General features: G+C 39.9%; 1 protein-coding gene across 5 annotated transcripts in view; it reads left to right on the top strand.

The window, feature by feature from the left end:
* Nucleotides 1–1,441: 1,441 nt before the first annotated feature.
* myom1b (myomesin 1b) overlaps nt 1,442–19,500 on the top strand; it is a 126,790-nt gene continuing 108,731 nt past the window's right edge. For 4 of the 5 annotated variants that reach the window (XM_034170977.1, XM_034170984.1, XM_034170970.1 and 1 more), the window contains exons 1-4: nt 1,442–1,596; nt 3,539–3,781; nt 17,454–17,588; nt 17,702–17,876. In XM_034170977.1, coding sequence (XP_034026868.1) covers nt 3,630–3,781; nt 17,454–17,588; nt 17,702–17,876 — 462 coding nt within the window. In that variant the 5' untranslated portion in view covers nt 1,442–1,596; nt 3,539–3,629. The remainder of the gene's footprint in view (nt 1,597–3,538; nt 3,782–17,453; nt 17,589–17,701; nt 17,877–19,500) is intronic. The other variant, XM_034171001.1, reaches the window with a different exon arrangement.

Below are 19,500 nucleotides of genomic sequence, written 5' to 3'. Positions count from 1 at the left end.
TCCTGCAAAACACTGTTTCTCAAAGCACAATCACATAAAAAGAGACAACATTAGACAGAGATCTCTTTTGTGAGCTTTGCGCAAAGGGGAGAAGCTTCGGAGAGAGCGTACAAACCTAAGACCAACCTTGCTTCTCCTGCTCCTCTCCGCGCCCCCCCCGACGCTTGCTCTTTTATTAGGAAAGAAAAAAATCATAAACAATACAATGTAGCATTAGGGTACATTGCGTTTGGGGAAGGGAGGGGTGAACGGTTGCTTGTGAGTTACGGTTTCCTGTGAAACATGCTCGTTTCTTTCACTGAAAGAAGGGAGTAAGCAGTTAAGTTTCGATGTCAACAGAGTCCTGAAACAACCTTTAGTTCATCACTGTGGCTGAGCAATCATTTAGCTTAAATGCAGCATATATGAATGGGTACATAATTATTATGATTGAATGAGTAAATGAAGTATAAAAGAATATAATTCAGACAATAATAAATGTAGAATCCTTTAACAAGTCAGCTAAGACATATTCTTTCAGTCTTGTGGCTGGTTTCACTCCCACATCACACAGATAACAGATAGTTGATACAGTTCATTTCACAAGAAGCAGAAACTTAACTCAGACTACTTTTGATTACATGTAAGCAGGCAATGATTAATTAAATGAATGGTAACAAGTCATAAATGACTAAATGTTAAAAAAAAGAGAAAAAAAACTGATTTTATTCTATTTTTACAAACAGGACTGATACATAAATGTTATGCATAGGAACTCTTAAGCTGGCCAAATTTCCAATTAGATCAAAAGAACAAAGAGAGCACAGTGATGCCACACCCACTTTTTAAAGGTATAAGGCATTTGTGAAAATGTTACACAATAAAATATCTGAACTTATTTCCACAGAATGAACTATTGACTTATGTATTAGCATATTTGACCTTGACCTCTGACCTTGATTGTTGCTGGATTCTGACCAAAAATGACAGAATTTCTTTCCATCTATCGGCAATGTGTCGACCACATTTGATCAAAATTACATAAGGTGCTCTTAAAATATCTTGCAAACATACATGTGCATACTTGACCTTCACCTCTGACCCTGATTATTGATGTTTCCTAACCAAAGCCAAATAAAGTCGTCTCATCTATGGGCAATGTACCTGACAAGCTTGATGAAAATCACATTTGGCTTTCTTCAGATATCTTGCTATCATACATGTAAAAATAGTTAATAAAGAGCACAGCAAACACAAGAAAACATGCTTCATTAACCTTCATTCACACAACATTACAAAATTATAAAACAATGTCAAATGTTCAAACTTGAAGAGACTTTGTTTACCTGTGTACCAATCAATGCTCATTGGCATAGAACTGCACCCATAAATGAGCTGACATGCCCCCCGCTCTGCTCTGAGCTATATTTAAATGCACTCTCGCCATAGAAGGACATGACTGCTGCTTGGACATTCCAGCAAGGGTCAACATTATTTCTGCTGTGCAGACCACAGCGCCTGTGCGCCGCTACCTGTAGGCTTTACTGGGATATCAAGCTCTAAGTGTGGATTTGAAACACCTTTTTACTTTAAAGCTTGGATTTTGAGGGTCCAGAGGTAAGTGGTAATTTGGAATAAGCAAAGAAAGAAGTGACACATGCTGCATTGTCACTGCATTTGCTTCAGCATGATGAGAAAATGCCCGATTGCTTGAATTTTATGTCGTGTTCTGCAAGATGATGTAAATGTGAATTTACATGTTTTACTGCAGCATAAACTCTTTCCCCTTGTGTTTTCTTGTTTGGTCAAGGAATTACGGTGCCACTGGAAAGTATTCACAGTGTGTTACTTTTTCCACATTTTGTTATATTACACCCTTATTCTAAAATGGATGAAATTCATTTTCCCCCCCTCAAAATTCTACACATATCCCACAATGTCCACGTGAAAAAAAGTTTTTTTGGTTTATTTGTTTGTTTTTAGATTTTTTTCCAAATTTATAAAAAATTAAAACAAACACAAAAATAAGAAATCTCATGGACATAAGTATTTTCAGCCTTTGCCATGAAGCTTGAAATTGAGCTCAAGTGCATCCTGTTTCCACTGATAATCCTTGAGATGTTTCTACAGCTTAATTGAAGTCCACCTGGGGTAAATTCAGTTGATTGGATATGATTTGGAAAGACACACACCTCTCTACATATACGGTCCCACAGCTGACAGTGCATGTCAGAGCACAAACCAAGCATGAAGTCAAAGGAACTGTCTGTAGACCTCTGAGAGAGAATTGTCTCAAGCCACCAATCTGGGGAAGGGCACAGAATCATTTCTCCTGCTTTGAAGGTCACAATGAGCACAGTGGCCTCCATCATCCATAAATGGAAGAAGTTCAGATCCAACAGGACTCCTAGAGCTGGCCACCCGTCTAAACTGAGAGATCTGGGGAAAAGGGCCTTAGACAGGGAGGTGAATAAGAATCCAATGGTCACTCTGTCAGAGCTCCAGCATTCCTCTGTGGAGTAAAAGGCACATGGCAGCCCACCTGGACTTTGCCAAAAGGCACCTGAAGGACTCTCAGACCATGAGAAACAAAACTCTCTGATCTGATGAGACAAAGATTGAACTCTTTGGTTTGAAGGCCAGGCATCATGTTTGGAAGAAACCAGACACCATCCCCACAGTAAAGCATGGTGGTGGCAGCATCATGCTGTGGGGATGTTTTTCAGTCGCAGGAACTGGGAGACTAGTCAGGACTCAGGGAGAGATGAATGGAGCAATGTACAGAGACATCCTGGATGAAAACCTGCTCCAGAGCGCTCTTGACCTCAGACAGGGGTGAAGGTTCATCTTTCAGCAGGAAAATGGCCCTAAGCACACAGCCAAGATATCAAAAGAGTGGCTTCAGTACAACTCAGTGAATGTCCTTGAGTGACCCAGCCAGAACCCAGACCTGAATCCGACTGAACATCTGTGGAGAGATCTGAAAATGGCTGTGCATCGACACTCCCCATCCAACCTGATGGACATTGAGAGGTGGTACAAAGACAAAATGTGCAAAACTGCCCAAAGATAGGTGTGCCAAGCTTGTGGCATCATATTCACGAAGACTTGAGGCTGTAATTGCTGCCAAAGGTGCATCAATAAAGTATTGAGCTAAGGCTGTGAATACTTATGTAGTACACGTGATCCTTAGTTTTTTTTATGTTGAATACATATGCAAAAATTTGAATAAACCTTTTTTCATGCTGTCATTATGGGGTGCTGTGAGTAGAATTTTGAGGGGAAAATGAAATTACTGCATTTTGGAATAAGGCTGTAATATAACAAAATGTGGAAAAACTGAAATGCTGTGAATGCTTTCCAAATGCACTGTATATTATAATTATAGCTACATTAGTGCAACATAATTGGCACCATAATTTTAATTGACTTTTGCATATATCTGTATTTTGTAGTTTTTTAAAGAGATTTCTGGTCAGTAAATGCAAGCATGGTAATATTGATAGTCCGGCCACTTAATGATGTCTACGAGTGTTAAATTCTTCAAATTCTAATTCAGACAAAGTCAATCCCCCTGTTCTTGAAGCTGAACAACCAAACAGCAAAACACAGTTCAGGAAGAGATTTTGGGCCGTCGATCAGTCTGCAGCATGTCTGGATTGATACCATTCTACCGAAAGCACCAGCGCCACCACGGTCATGGCTACCATACCAAAGAGATGGAATCTATTAAGAGCCAGTACCAGTCGAGCAGCAGATACACTGCTGGCAGCACATCTCTTTCTACAAGCAGGAGCCAGGGGTAAGGATAAGGAAGAAGAAAATGGGTGATCTAATTTCAAGGGGCCTCATGTGCAAAGACTTGTGGATTTCCTACTGAAACATGGCATATGCTAAAACCCAGAAACTGGTGAAAGCACAAAAAAAAAAAAAAAAAAAAAAAATTCAGATGTATCAAAGTGTGCATCCGCGTGGATCCAAGCACGTTCCTTTTGTACATCCCACTGAATGTGGAATTGAGCAAACATGCAGAAGTATCAAACTGTTCCCTGTCCACACCTTTCTAAATATGCAAGTATATTTAAATAGGCCCTGGGAATTCCCCTCTCTGTCCGGGATGATAATGGTAAGAAAAGAAATTTAACTGATTGTGAGCTACAGATAAAATTGTGTAAATAAAGTAAATGAAGTGGAGATATGCAGGGATATTTTATTTGGTACCCTGTCAACTGGAATAAACATGAAGTGGAAGCAGCACCTGTGCACCGGCAACATTTCCTGTATATTCGTTTTGTGAATTGTTTTGTAATTTGTGTCTGTAGCGTGGCCCAAGCAGAGGATCACCCCTTTGAGTTTGGTCTGCTTGAAGGTTCTCCCTCAGAAGGAGTTTTTCCTTACCACTGTCACTTCTGTGCTTGCTCTGGGGGTTGGTAAGGTTAGACCTTACTTGTGTGAAGCACCTTGAGGCAACTTTGTTGTGATTTGGCGCTATATAAATTTAAATTAATTGAAAAAGAAAAAGCAGAGCACACACTGACTGCACTGTGGCTGACAGTGTGTGACATCACAACTATACACACACGCATTTATTGACAAATACTGAACACAGGGGGACAATCGGGGTCTTCTTAAGAAGCTCTAGTTTTACCATCAAGAAACAACAACAACAAGAAACATATTTGAATGTGCACATGCCCAAATGTGTCTGCTCATGCTGGTTTCATTCGGAACAATTATGCGAATAAACTACTATTTACTCATCGCACACGTGCCAAACGGGGATATGAAATGTGGAATAACACCGGGGAGGAGTTATGGTTATGGTTAGGGGAAGGTAGACAATTACGTTATGGTTAGAAGAAGGGGTTAGGCTTAGAGATAGTAAAACAGCACAACCATGTCATGGAAATGTCACTCATTTCGTGATGGTAGCATTAAAAAAAAAAAGCTGTCCCAACCTGCCCCAAGACTGGGTTGCACCAACCACACTGCTAGTCAGGATGAATGAGTCATGCGTTGAACCAGGCCACCTAGCAATGATGTTACTTCGGTGAATTTGCACATCACATATGATTTGAACATTGATGGAATGAAATTGTTTCCTATTAAAAACAAATTCATCATGTGATGGCATCTTTATAGCAATATGTGTGCAATCAGTGCTCCGATCGCATTAGTGAAACTGGCTGTCGCTGCAAACTGCACTTTAAATGTTGGAATGTGATATATCTGGATGACATTCGAATGATTGATTGATTCCACACAGCTGGCATGGCTCGGTTCAAACTTGACTGGCACACTCCTGACCAATCGGCCAGCTCCTGCTAGAATGCCCCTGTTGCCAGGAAACCCAGCTTAATCAACGTCTGTGTGGGCACAGACAACCGCCTGGCTCCTCGCTGTATTGTGGTCTAGGGCCACGACAGTTCTGCATGCAACTCCTTGGTTATCAAAATCGGCTTATGAGCCAATTATAGTCATTTGCAAGTAAATCCTCGCAATCCTCGATTACATGCTCACGTTGGATTGCACCATTTGTAAGGTTCTCTAATAATGCTAATGCAGCCACTGTTAATGCCATTTTCCTCACCACCCATATAATTGTAAACACATGGGTGTGTTAATTGTTCATAAGTATGTCTCTGGTGTGCACATCACTCTGATGACTTCATGTGTCATATATAGTAGTTTCCCAGCATCACCTCTCCGTATCAGCAGAGGAAAAACAGCTGTCAAAACATGTGTATGCCAGCCATGATCTTTGAGTGATGCACCGCAAATTTCCACGGTCATTTCACTTTTGATACATCTGAATGTTAGCGTGGAGAAGGACGTATGCCACATTTTTGTGCATATGCAGCCTTTGTACAGGAGTCCCCAGTAGTTTAGTGATTTGATCAACAGGTGACCAAACCCTACCCCCATTTAACACTATCAACACCCGCAGTGCACTGCTTATCTCTGATGATGTTCAACCCTATTGAATCACTTGCTTCAGAGCTTTGGAATGACTTTACCTCTTAAGCATCATTTGTTCGATAACATTGCACCGCCTGAAGAAAGCTTTGAAACCAGCATGAATTTCTAACGAGTGTTGCACATGTACACTGCCAAATGTTCCACTCACAAACCTTTATCTTTAATACACCTATCCTCCATAATCATCATCTATATTAATAGCCAAGTGGCCTCTGTGTGCATGTATGTGTGCGTGCATGTGTATGGCTTCAATCAAGGAAAAACTGGGGAGAGCAGACTTTTGCCATTTGGTATGCTTATGTATTTTGGGTCAAGGATGAATGCTGTGAAAACAGAAAGTGGATAGGACTAATATTTTCAGAGAAATTAGTGGTATTTGCTAACAACAGTAAACAATGGATGTTGTGCTACAATGCACCATGGGAGTTTGGGTTTTGGGGTTTTAAATGTTGTTATTGTGGTTCATGTTAGTTTAACAGTGCTGTTAGTGTTATTAGTTCATTGTGTTTTTACAGGTCAATTGGTTTAGTCAGTTTAGTTCAGTGTCATGTTACCATTATCATGAGTAAGAACTGCAATGCGTTTGATGTCTTCTACCACCGTGTCTGTTTGTGGGTGTGTCAAAGCACCAGCTTGTGGTAGAATGCAGAAAAGACAAAATACAAAAAAGCTGCGTGTGCAGCTTTAATTATGGACAAACTGTGGAGAGCTGACATTTAGCATGCTTATGTATTTGGGTCAAGAATGAACGTCGCCAAAACAGAACATAATAGGACTAATATTTTTGGAGAAACTATGGATATTCTTCTTTCTTTCTTTTCTTTGTAAAAGGGACCATGTACAATAAAAAAAACATAAATGTTTCCATTTGATGCATTGTACCAGAGTTAGCTTAAAGCTAATTTACATCTGCAGTACTACAGTGGCCACAATTAAAACATGAATAATAAAACAAAACAAACACATTTTCTCAAGGCTGCAGAGCTGTAGATCACCCACACAGACATATACACAAACACATTCACACAGTCATATTTAACATGTTCTAAAACCAGTGGTTACAGAGTTGAGTGTCTCAGTAAATTTTTGAGTTTGTTCTTGAAGCTTCCAGTAGAATCAGAGATCTTAATGTTTTCGGGGAGAGCATTCTACTGAATCGTGGCTTTTACAGAGAAAGCAGACTGACCAAAACAGAAAAGCACGATGGAAAGGCACAGAACAATCTCTTATTGAAGATATTCTTAATGAATTTTATGGACTGCTCAGACGAATATTAATAAATTGACGTAATGGGGAAGGAGCCAAGCCATTTAAAATCTTAAACATAAGACACAAATTAGAGAACAGTTTAAAATAAAAAATATAGTTTATAATAAAAATATTAGCTAACAGTGAACAATGGAGGTTGATACATTCTGGATTCACATGGCATTCCAGCAGGAGGCAGTAAATCATCTATGTATTAAAAGCGGGTGTGCGGGTGTGATTTTATTTCGTAAGTTCAATGTAAGTACATAATGTAATTGCAAATACATTAAAAAACATGGATGACACAAGATAGTAAAAACACTTATTTCCATAATGGTCCATTTAAAAATCCAATGACAAAATAGAAGTCATGATAAAAATAAAATAATAATTACAATACGACTAATAAGAATGACAATAATAACGTACATATGATAGCAACAATCTAAACAATTTATATATACATTAAGACAATAAATTAAAACATTAAAAAATACGTAATTAAAAGGAAATAAAAGGGTTGAGTTCTTTTTCTAAAAATTGTTGAAGTCTAAGGTCCTAAAAACTTTCTGCATTCACCGGCCCTTCCGACTCATTATAGAAACTGCAAAATTTTTTTACTACCCTTGAAAAATGTCAGCTACCTATTTTATAAACACACCCAATCTAGAGACCGTGGATCCCCACGGGAAACACACTACTACTTTAATAATCTTCAAATGCACTGCAATGCAGGCTGTATTTAAAGATTATAAAAAATGAAAGATCATAAAATTATTATAGGAAACAGTTTCCATTTACTGTGTAGTTTTAACGCAACCAATGCAAGGAACATACACATTTTCTCAATCTGAACAGCAGTCTTATGGATGATTCTGTGCATTTGAAATGCTTCCACTCACAGGAATAACACAATATGTTTCACTTTCTTGCCAACAGGCATAAGGAGAGCAGTTATTCTTGTTCATGGCTGGTTTTGCTGCCCCCCTATTTGAGGTCCCTAAGGGCCCTGTCCCACTGGGGAGAGGATTAATTGCGCATGAATTGAGTATACAGATTGTGGGCGTTCGTTGTCGTCCGCAACAAAAATGGCCAAAAATGACAAATGTCCCAGTATGAATTACGGATATATTAATAATATATAGTGAATATATGATGAACAATCACGGTTATATAATGCATGTAGTGAGGAAACTGATCCGACACATTGAGATTATCATGGCAGTATTACAGGTGTATTATGAATGCATCGCGCATGTGTTGCGCGTGCACGGCATCTGCATTGCGGTCATAAAAGAAGCGCACTCGCTCCTTTCAGCATCACTATTAACACCAACAATACAGCCTCTGGAGCATTTGCTGGACTTGGACAAGTTGATCACAGAGTGTTGTCATGCGAGGGTTAACTGTTCATGAGTTTGGGGGGGGGGGGCGCTCGGGGTGTGAGACGGTGTTTTTTTTTTTCTTTTTTTTTTGAGAGTGTCACAGAAAACAGACTTCAGCATGAGTTGTGGCTAAACAGTAACTCTTCCTTTTGTTGGTGTTAAATAAAAGTCCTGGATTGCAGCAGCTATGTCTTTGTGGCTCTACACAGCCAGACCGGCACTGACTGGCAGGTATGTCACTTTCTGCCACATGTAGTACTTTGGGTTTACGCGACGTTTGTTATGCATTCACAGATTGTCCGCAAATCAGTTGCAAAGCAGATGTAATAAAAACGCTTTATTCGTGGCCAATTTGTATGCAGTCGCTACAACATATATTAGTTTGTGATGTGGACATGATAGGCATAATATATATCTGTTCTACACACTGTCATGGTCCGCTGCCAAGCCGCAAATCCCCATCAGTTGCGGATATCAGCGGTTAACTGCAGATATACAGCGCATAGACTGAGTATGTATTGTGTATGAATTGAGTATATAAGGCGGATGTTATCCGCGTTCAGATTTTTGAACAGCTCAAAAATCCTGGCTGCGGACATGCGTGCCTCTGCGGATGATCATGGGCGTGTTCGGATGACGGCCGACTCATACAGGCATGTTACACGGATATTGCGGATGTTTGGCAAATATGGGCCAATTTTGTGCGCAATCCATACACAAATCCTCCTAAACGCCAGTGGGACAGGGCCCTAATGAATCAGGGTGTGTTTCTTAGGGCCCTTTCACACATAGTGCGAAGTTTGGACGAAGTGCACACTTAGTGTGCATGACGCAGGAATCGTGTGCAAACCATGTAATGCTGTCCCTGCAGCCAACACCTCATACACCTGTTGCTACAACTATTTGCACACACAAGCTCCTGAAAGACAAAGTGTGTGCTGTGCCAATCCATCGCACCCTCTCGTGGCAGGTGTCGGCCAAATTCCAGGTGACACGCACAAACACCTAACGCCACTTTGAAAATGTGTGGCCAGTCGCACTCTTGCCACAACAAGAGGCTGCAGACGACCACTGTCGTAATGCTGTGAAATAAGTTCCCCGCGAGTGTGACTTTGCAAACACACACACACACACTGACACATGGGTGTGTGCGCTCCACTCACGGGAGGCGTGGCTTCCAACAGAAACAGCTGTGATCTGTCATTCTGGACATTCCAGCTACACAACACCTACTGTATTTGGACAGTCATGGACAAACAACTGTCCACTGTGAGTCGCGTGTGTCTGATTGCTGTATTTATGTGGACAAGACACGCATATTGGGCAGAACATGTGTGAACCTGACCAGTAGATGTGGACATGATCAAAGCACACTGCTTCTCATTCATGTCATTTATGTCTGTATGTCAGTGACCATGGGTCACTGACATACAGACAGAGGAACAGACGGATCATATTTGTATTGCTCACTTGATAAATGTGGTGTTTTTATATGGTGTGGGATTTAAATTTTTTTTTTTTTTTTTTTTTTTGTAATACTTCCATGTCCTTCCTGATATGAGGCAGCTTCCCACAACTTTCAAAGAACAGTTCTGTAGTTCAGCGGTAAAGTCTCTGACTGTGGATTGGAGGTTTGGAAAGGTTTGAGTCTGTGTCCCGGGTGGTGTGTTTTTTTCTTTTTTTTAAAAATTATTCCACATAAGTGGAGCGATGTGGTTCCATACGTACCAGCTGGTTTTCTTTTCTTCCATATAAGCAGTGTCATGTGCTGCACATGGCACTGTTCCTGCTCGACGGACACCAGCACGTGCATGAACTCTCTCACCGGGTTTGTGCACGCCTGCCAGTCAGCCCGTCATGCTTCACTGTAGGGATGGTGCCTGGTTTCCTCCAAACATAATGCCTGGCATTCACGCTAAAGAGTTCAATCTTTGTCCCATTAGATCAGAGAATTTTGTTTCTCATAGTCTGAGAGTCCTTCAGGTGCCTTTTGGCAAACTCCAGGTGGGGCACCATGTGCCTTTTACTAAGGAGTGGCTTCCGTGTGGCCACTTGACCATACAGGCCTGATTGATGGATTGCTGCAGAAATGGTTGTCCTTCTGGAAGGTTCTCCTCTCTCCACAGACGAATGCTGGAGCTCTGATAGAGTGACCATTGGGTTCTTATTCACTTCCCTGTTTCAGGCCCTTTTCTCCAGATCGCTCAGTTTAGACAGATAGCCAGCTCTAGGAAGAGTCCTGTTGAATCTGAACGTCTTCCGTTTATGGATGATGGAGGCCACTGTGCTCATTGGGACCTTCAAAAGCAGCAGAAATGTTTCTGTACCCTTCCCCAGATTTGTGCTTCGAGACAATCCTGTCTCAGAGGTCGACAAACAATTCTTTTGACTTCATGCTTGGTTTGTGCTCTGACATGCACAGTCAACTGTGGGACCTTATATGTAGACAGCTGTGTGCTTTTCCAAATCTTGTCCAGTTAACTGAATTTACCCCAGATACACTCCAATTAAACTGTAGAATCTCAAGGATGATCAGTGAAAACAGGATGCATCTGAGCTCCTTGACTACAGCAAGGAGGTCATGAAATCAATTCCCACCTGTGGCCTTTCTGTGTGGAGTTTGCATGGTCTCCCCGTGTTTGTGTGGGTTTCCTCTGGGTACTCTGATTTCCTCCCACATTGAAAGACATGCAGGTTAGGTGAATTGGAAGCTTCATAATTGTCCGGGTCTTGATTGCAAAAGAGATTTTGATCTCATAGGGACTAACCTGGTTAAATAAAAGCTAAAAATGAAAAGAAAGCCAAGGAAAAAGGAGAATCCCTGCATTTTTTAATTTGCAATTTCAATGCATCCTAACTTTTTCTGATTAGTGCTTGTAGTTTTAAAAGAGACTGTAATTTTTGCAGGCAAATACAAAGTGCACATGATAGGAGATGGTCCAACAGCCTGCTGACTTCTTTTTCTTCATACCAATTGTGTTGTCAAAACGTTGAAGTCTGCTCTCACTTGTATATGGAACCAGTGTAGTAGGGTTAAGTTTAAAGGGAGGTGATGGTCTAGTCTAGTGGTTAAGCTTTGGGCTTCAGACCAGACGATCCACGGTTCAAAACCCAGCCAGAATGGAAAATCACAAAGCATCCTTCGGCAAGGTCCTTAATCTCCTTGTTTCTCCCGGTGTGTAAGGAGCGCCATGCACGGCAGCATCCTGATTCCTGACATCGGGGTGTCTGTGTGAATGGGTGAATTTGAGGCGTAATTGTAAAGCGCTTTGAGCCTCTGATGGAAACCTGCTATATAAATGCAGTCCAATTACCATTTAAAGTTATATTGTCTGGGCAGCATGGTGGCTTAGTGGTTAGCACTGTTGCCTCCAGCAAGAAGGTGATGGGATTGATTCCCACCTGTGGCCTTTCTGTGTGGGTGTGAATGTGTTTGTTTATATGTGGCCCTGCAACAGACTGGCATCCTGTCCAGCCCTGTGATTGCTGGGATAGACATCAGCTCCCCGTGACCCAATCTTGGATAAGTGGTTGAAGATGAGTTTATGTGTGTGTGTCACATTGTCAAATTTTAAAATAAATGGAGTTCATTTGGGACTGGGTAAAGACTTACATGGGTACATAGGAGGCCACATCCATGATGACAGGTACATTTATATCTGCCATGAACAGGATATGGTGAACCGTTACAGTCCTCCTACACAGTTTCATGTTAATAGAGATTCTCTCGTACAGCAGTTATTGAAAGGAATCCAGGGAGCTCTTCTACCCTGCCATTGTAAAATACTGGTAATCGAGTAGTTTGCGGTCCCTGGCAGTTCTTATATTGGCCTTGACAGTATGAACAGTTTTGGGCACTCCTTCGACACTCACAGCCTGCTCCATCCACTGAATCTGAACACTCAGTCTGGCTGTATAACATTTTTATACAAAGTTAACTGGGCTAGAAAGCAATTAAAGTTAAGCTCCTCCATATCGTTTTTACAACCCAATCCTGGAAAGTCAAGATAATGCAAAAGGTCAAAGGGAGGAAGCTGTGATACAAATAGACACAGTATGTTGGGCTGTTTCACTCTTTCCACCAAACCAACCTGTGATAGATGATCTTCTATCTTAAAAAAATGACACAAGGCCCACCCCTCTACATTGTGTTTTAATATTCATGTGTCCTTGTTATGTCATGTATGGGATCGGGTTGAGTGACATCTGGAGTAAAACATGAAGATGAATAACACTATGTAACACAATTTTTGTTCCGGCTTCTAAGTGTTATATTTCAACTGCTTATGTCTAAAGTCTATGGAAAAATGACTACATTCAGCACAAACTTTGAGTTTATTTATTTATTTTTTTTACGTTCTAGAAAGTTCTAAAAGTTTCTTGAAATTTCTAGATAATTCTGAAAACTTCTAGAAAATTCTGGACAGTTCTAGCAGTTAAAGAATATTCTAGAAGACTACTCAGTAGTAGTGAAGGTGAATCGAGAATATTCTTGAAAACAGACAAATTTCAAAATATCATTGTCCTGATCACAGAAGCAAAGTTTCTGTGGAATAACAACTATTTTCTATTTATTTAAGGCATAACAGGTTAGGAAAACACACTGTGTACCCAGGAACAAAACAAAAATAAAATTTGTTACATAGTGTAATAAAACCAGTGGGCAGGAGAGACTAATATTTGGCCGTACTCTGAACCTACTATCAGATTCTGTGAATCAAAATGGCTGGACACAAATGCTGGGATCAGACACAGGCATTCAAAAAGTTTTACTGAAGTCACAAGCAGGGTTCGGTACACCAAAAGGCAGTCAATGATCAGCAACTGTTACAGAAACATCAGGCTAAAGCAAGGGCTAGAAAATAGGCAGGTTTGTTCAAAAATACACAGCATTTCAATGAAGACAAGAACTCAAGAGAAATGGGTGGAAGCAAAAGTGAAAATGCACAGCGATCTGGTGGAGATGAGAGGGAAAAGAGAGGCTTAAATACAGAAGGTGAATAGCAGGAAATGAGAAACAGGTGTGAGAGAAAGATCCAGAGCAGGGCGTGGAAAGCAAGAGGGAACCGCCCAACACCAAGCACAAAAGTCACAGGCAACAGAAAGCAGTGACACAAACCCTGAGCAGAAAACAAAAGACCACAACATCACACAGACACACACCAAAATCCCAAACCTGACACCTACTTTATTTTGCACAGTTTAAAATGTGTACTCGCAGGTTAAGCAATAATTATTATTTATTTATTTATTTGTTTGTTTATTTATTTATTTAAATATTATAATTTTCTGTAATGGGTCAAGTAACAACCCAGCTAATGAGTGCTTTTTACCATTAATCAAAAGTCAGAAAATGTATTTTAATCAAAAAGTACCTGGGTTGGGGGGAGCTAGGGTTGAGGGCATCTGCAGACAGGTGAAAGCTTCTTTATATCTTTGATGATGATGATGATGATGATGATTAATAATAATAATAATAATAATTCATTGGGGCTGCTTTAAAACTGCATACCATATTGTGCATTGCACTGATGGTTAAACCACTTGATGTTAATAAGAAAGGCCCCAAAACATGGACAAAAGCAGAATATGGTAACATATATTGGCTTTCTAATTTTTTTTTTTCTCGTGTGTGATCTAAATAGAAAATTATTTCTGCATTACCGCCATGGACCAGTAAAGAAAGTATCTTTTTATCCTTTGTGGAGCTCATGTGAAATGTAATTTTTAGAAACGATACAAGTCTATAATTGTTGATAGAGTGCATTTATTTAGATTTAAAAATAAACACACTATTTAAAATTGTGGCGTACATAAGAGTAAATGTGTCAATAGAAGCACAGCAGGAAACTGACAGATTTCACCGCCTCTGTTCATGTTGTCCAGAGTAATTCAGAGTAATTCTCCTAATACCAGATTAGTAACAAACCTTATCTTTTCTATGAGAGTGTGTGGCACATGGTCTGAAAGAAAGAGGAGCTGTGTTTGGGGCATGTCCCACCTCGTTATTATCAGCTCAGTCTCACAAATGATTCAAATTTTCGTGACAGTTTTTTTAACTCACTATTACTAACTAATCCTTCCCCCAACCCTAACCAACCCTTTTTTCCCCCCCCCCCTTTGTTCAGGAATCATCATATGCCGTGTGACTGGACCATTACACCAGACTGAGACCTATATAAGACCTACACGATCATGGCATATTGTCAACTCTCACAAGTCTTGGCTGGTGTCCGTTGTGATCTCTTATTTGCGTTTACACCAAGCTTGCATTGCGAGCGAATTTTTGCGAGTGAAAAAATATGTTAATATCTGCGATCACTGGTGCAACCCCATGCAGAGTCAGTTTAAAGTCTATTACAACCCACAGGATATAGTTGAGAGTGTTTGTGTAAGTGTTTAATACAGTTCAGTACATTCACACACGTACTGGAGACGAGGCATGTGGAGATTAATCGATACGAATTGGTATCTAGATACAAATGTGCGTGATCCGAGTGCATCGATTCATTCAGTGTGAATTGATTCATTTGATGGGTTAAATCGTGTTGCATCGCTCGCTGCCTGTTTGCATCGATTTTTTTCCAATGCACATTGAATGCGCCACAGGTGGAAGCCAGAAACCTTAATGATTTCTATATCTGTCCTTCAGTTTCAGGACACCAGAGTAGCTGTTGCTTTTGAGGGTTTTATTGGAAAATGATCATTTCTCTATGTTGATTGCAGACTGCGGTGGGTCTGCTTGAAGCTTGAAGCACAGAAGCAGTGCTTCGACCCACTGTTCGCTGGTTCTCTGCTTCGCTGGTTTTCAGAAGAGGCAGGTTCACAATGTCTTCATTAACTCTTCTCAAAGCCATTTAAAGATGTCAATCATGAGTCAGCTTTGTGCTGTTTAAAATCACAAACTGGGACACAATGGTTTTCACGTGAGCACCAGCCATGCATAAACTGAAGTTGTCCATCAGGAAAGGATGGACAAGGAAATAATAATAATAATAACAATAATATCCTCTGTTTTGTGGGACTAAGTGCACAACTTCAAAGAGCCGCACAGATTTCGGTCGTAATTAATAACTTCAGAGGGAATCGCCGTTTTAAATCAAATGACACCTCTTTCCAAATGTTATAATACAAACAATAAACTACAACTGACCAAGCCCATTTTTTTCCCCCAAAGTGAGACATCTTCTGTTCTTTATGAAACATTGATATTGACGTGCAGCCGGCTGAAGAGAACAGCTCAGATTCTATGGGGTTCCATTTGTGTCATTAATATCTGAAAGGAAATGCTTTTGACAAAAACTACAGATTTTGTTTATTTCTATTTCTGTCCAGAGGTCTAGGATCCATCATGTACATCAAGGATCCATTGATTATGTAGTTTTTATTGATTTTTATTTATGTCCAGAGATCAAGGATCCAGTGACCAATTTCATATTTATTTACTTTAAGACTCAATAAAATGTTGACATAGAAAGCCTGTAAAGCCTACTTTTAGTACACAGAAAATTCACAAGAGGTATTGATAAGGGAATCGATAAAGAATCGGATAAATAAGCGGAATCGATAATGCCATTGATATTGATAAAATCTTATCAACACCCATCATTAATCATATTGCACCAAATCACATCATATGGCATTGTGAGGAATTGAATCACCATCAAATACATATCAAATCACATTGAATCAGGAACAGGGGTGAATCGTATTGCATTGCATCGTCAGTATCGTCATGTATCGCAATATGTATCATATCGCTGGTAGTGTATCGAGATGCGTATGGAATCATTTTCAGTGATGAGATTCACATGCCTATTGGAGACCGATGGGGAATGATGGAGAGTGATGGCGACCAAAAATCTTTCGTCCAACCATGGAGACTCCACTGTGTCCAGGCTTCAACCCCAGTGGGAGTCAATGAGAGTGATGGCGAGCAGAGGCCATTTTTCAATCGCAATTCAGTCGTGGACTCGGTGTAAACAGGGTGTATACAAGCAGGCCATGAACCGACTGAGTTTTGCGCCTCCTCTAAATACCAGAAATACTGCATTTGAGACCATGTTTTTGCTGGTTTATGGTGCAATCAAATTCTGCTGCCTGAAGATATCAACACACTAGCAATGCACCTCATTACACTCCTATTTGGATCAATACACACATGTAAGCACAAATGAGAACAATTCTATTCAGTATTTAGATGGAGTGAGATTTGGAAGTGAAAACCACATTCAATATTGCCTGTGCACTGCTGTGTCCTCCATTGCACAAGGTAGAATATAGGTTTCCAGATATAGAATCCTATAAACTATGTATAGCCATAACGGGTGTGACCATATTGTAAGACAAGCATCAATGTCAGGATGTATTACTGCATTTCTTTCAAGCCTACACTGCACTTGGTATCATGTTCTTTAATTTGTATTAAGGTAGTAGTGGACTAAAAGGGTCAAAGGTCATATCGGTGGGTTGTTATTGTGTTTTAGGATTTATAGCTGTTAATCGAGATGTACAAGCTACAGCACAGGTGGACTCAGATCGCATTAGATTTGCACATCTGGTTGGTACCACAGTGAAGCATAATTTAGACTTCAGCAAAGATTAATGTGGATATTTTATTGACAGAAAAATTGTTTTCAGTTGTACTCGGTAGTATTATCTGCATTTCATTGTCAATTGTACACATGTAATTATTGCAGTCTTAAAAACAACACCCAAACTAAACCATCCAACATGCTATGACCCTCATCCTTATAACCTGTAACTCACCAACTCCTGATCTTGGCTTCCTTGCCACATCTTGATGTTGTTAGCTGCCCTGTCTGATTGAGTTGCAGGCTGATAGTTTTCTACATGTCTCAGACTTAAAGTGTCTTCACAAACTTACCTGGACGAGAACAGACTGAGCCCTGTAACCAAGAGAGCCAAGCCGAGTTACTTGGCTGTGGATAAAGAGAACCAAATCATTGGCTATGTAGTGCCGATCTTCAGGGGCAGGTAATTAACTCTTCATCTATAAAACAAGAAGTGCAAGAATATTTGAATATATTTTACAGGTGTTGTACTCTAATCCCTAAATCTAAATCTGACTCTGCTCCACTGCCTCCAAGTCAAGAGTTTGCTGCTGGAGTTTCGGATGCAGGAGAGACAAGGTTGAGGGACACTTCCACACATATGTCCTGCAGGGGTTTGTTCACCAGTGGCTTGGAGGTGGAGAGGTCAGAGCAGATCTCAAGGAAGGAGGCAATACGCGAGTCGGCCAATCGCATCTCAATGAGCAAAAGGGTTAGTCCTGGACTGAGCTTTTTTGAGAACTCTTAAGAAAATACTTGAATTTTGGGGGGTGCAACATGCACAAAGGTTGATATGACTGTGATGCTGAGATGTCAATGTCTAGTTTTGACACATTTGTTTTCTTAGTAGCTGTTACTAAACAACAGGAATGCATTCAACTTATTAACATTGCAGACATTGATTATTAATAGTGATGTCTATGAGTAAATGTTTTTAAACTACAACTGAAAGCAGTATCTTTCGACAATTTTAATTAGACTTTAATGTTATCTGGCAAAGCTGCATTTTGCGCACAGTACTATTGTAGTGTGTTATAGTATATAGTGTAGTATTATTTATATTTATGCATGTTGCTTTTATGAAAAGCAACTTCCATTCATAAAATGTTCTCCAGAGCAACTCTGTATTCACACTCTACTGCAAGGTCACTTCAACAATGATAGGAGGAGCCAGGGATCAATCCCATGACCCTTCAGTTAATGGAAAATTCACTCTAACCAATGAGGTTTGAGAATCCCAAGATTTTGTGGTTAAGTGGTTACTACATATCACTGAAGCTTACTTCTTACACAATGCAGTTATTTATGTCCCAGAATTATTGTGGAGTTGTGGAGTCCATTCAGGAGATTATAAAGACTAATGTGGCCTCTTGCCGAATTTATCCATCACTACTCTACTACAAGGTGACAAATTCTTTAGGAGATTGTGTTTCTTGAGACACAACAAAGCAGTGTCCCCTGGGTGATGTCATGATATGTGTTGAGGCATTGGATGGTCAACTAGATGGAGCCTCAGCATCCTTCACTATTCATAGGACATAATACAGTTGTGTCAGATATTTACAGACCCTTATCATCGGAGGTCCTGGCAATACTGTGCATTCAGTTATTTTTGAGCTGTTCTTTTTGATAACACATATGTTTAATAGAAAACAAATACCCAAGAATTTGGTACACAACTTTTAATTATTTTTGTTTATTTATTAATAAACATGGGTCAGAATTGTACATAATCCCATTTAGATTATTAAATCAGTGGTGCTGAAATGTCCTGTAAAAGTCAAGACCTCTTAACTTCCTATTAGTGATCATGATTTACTACAGCTGGTAGTTACATTGTTCCAACATAAAAGTATTAATTCACAACTGTAAATTTTTCTTGTCAAGAGAGATTGTCGTCCTTCCTTCGGTCCTTCTGTCTATCCATACGGCAAAACTGTCCTAAATCTCAAGAACCACAAAAGTCTGAGATTTAAATTTTTGCATGAGGAATGTTGCATACCCAGAGACTTGTGTGCTAAATTTTCAGTAATTTCTGATTATTCTCAGTAATATTTTTGGTGTTTTATGAACAACATCACAGCACTTCCCTTACTGCTGCTAATGTATGAACTGAACAATGCCACTTAAAAGCTGACAGTCAATAATATATCAACATAAAATTTACACATTTAAACTTGACGAAAGCTTACAACTGACCACAATGACAAAGAAAACATCTTTTGGAAGAGTATTTAATGGACAAATGAAACAAACTCAGTTCAATTCAATTTATTTGTACAGCGTTCCATGAGATAGTATACAAATAATGAATGTTTATGAGTTCACTGGTACAA

Source organism: Thalassophryne amazonica, chromosome 1 (assembly GCF_902500255.1).
Source record: "Thalassophryne amazonica chromosome 1, fThaAma1.1, whole genome shotgun sequence".
Taxonomy (NCBI): domain Eukaryota; kingdom Metazoa; phylum Chordata; class Actinopteri; order Batrachoidiformes; family Batrachoididae; genus Thalassophryne; species Thalassophryne amazonica.
The sequence above is the reverse complement of the archived record's forward strand: the minus strand, read 5'-3'. Positions and strand labels throughout refer to the sequence as shown.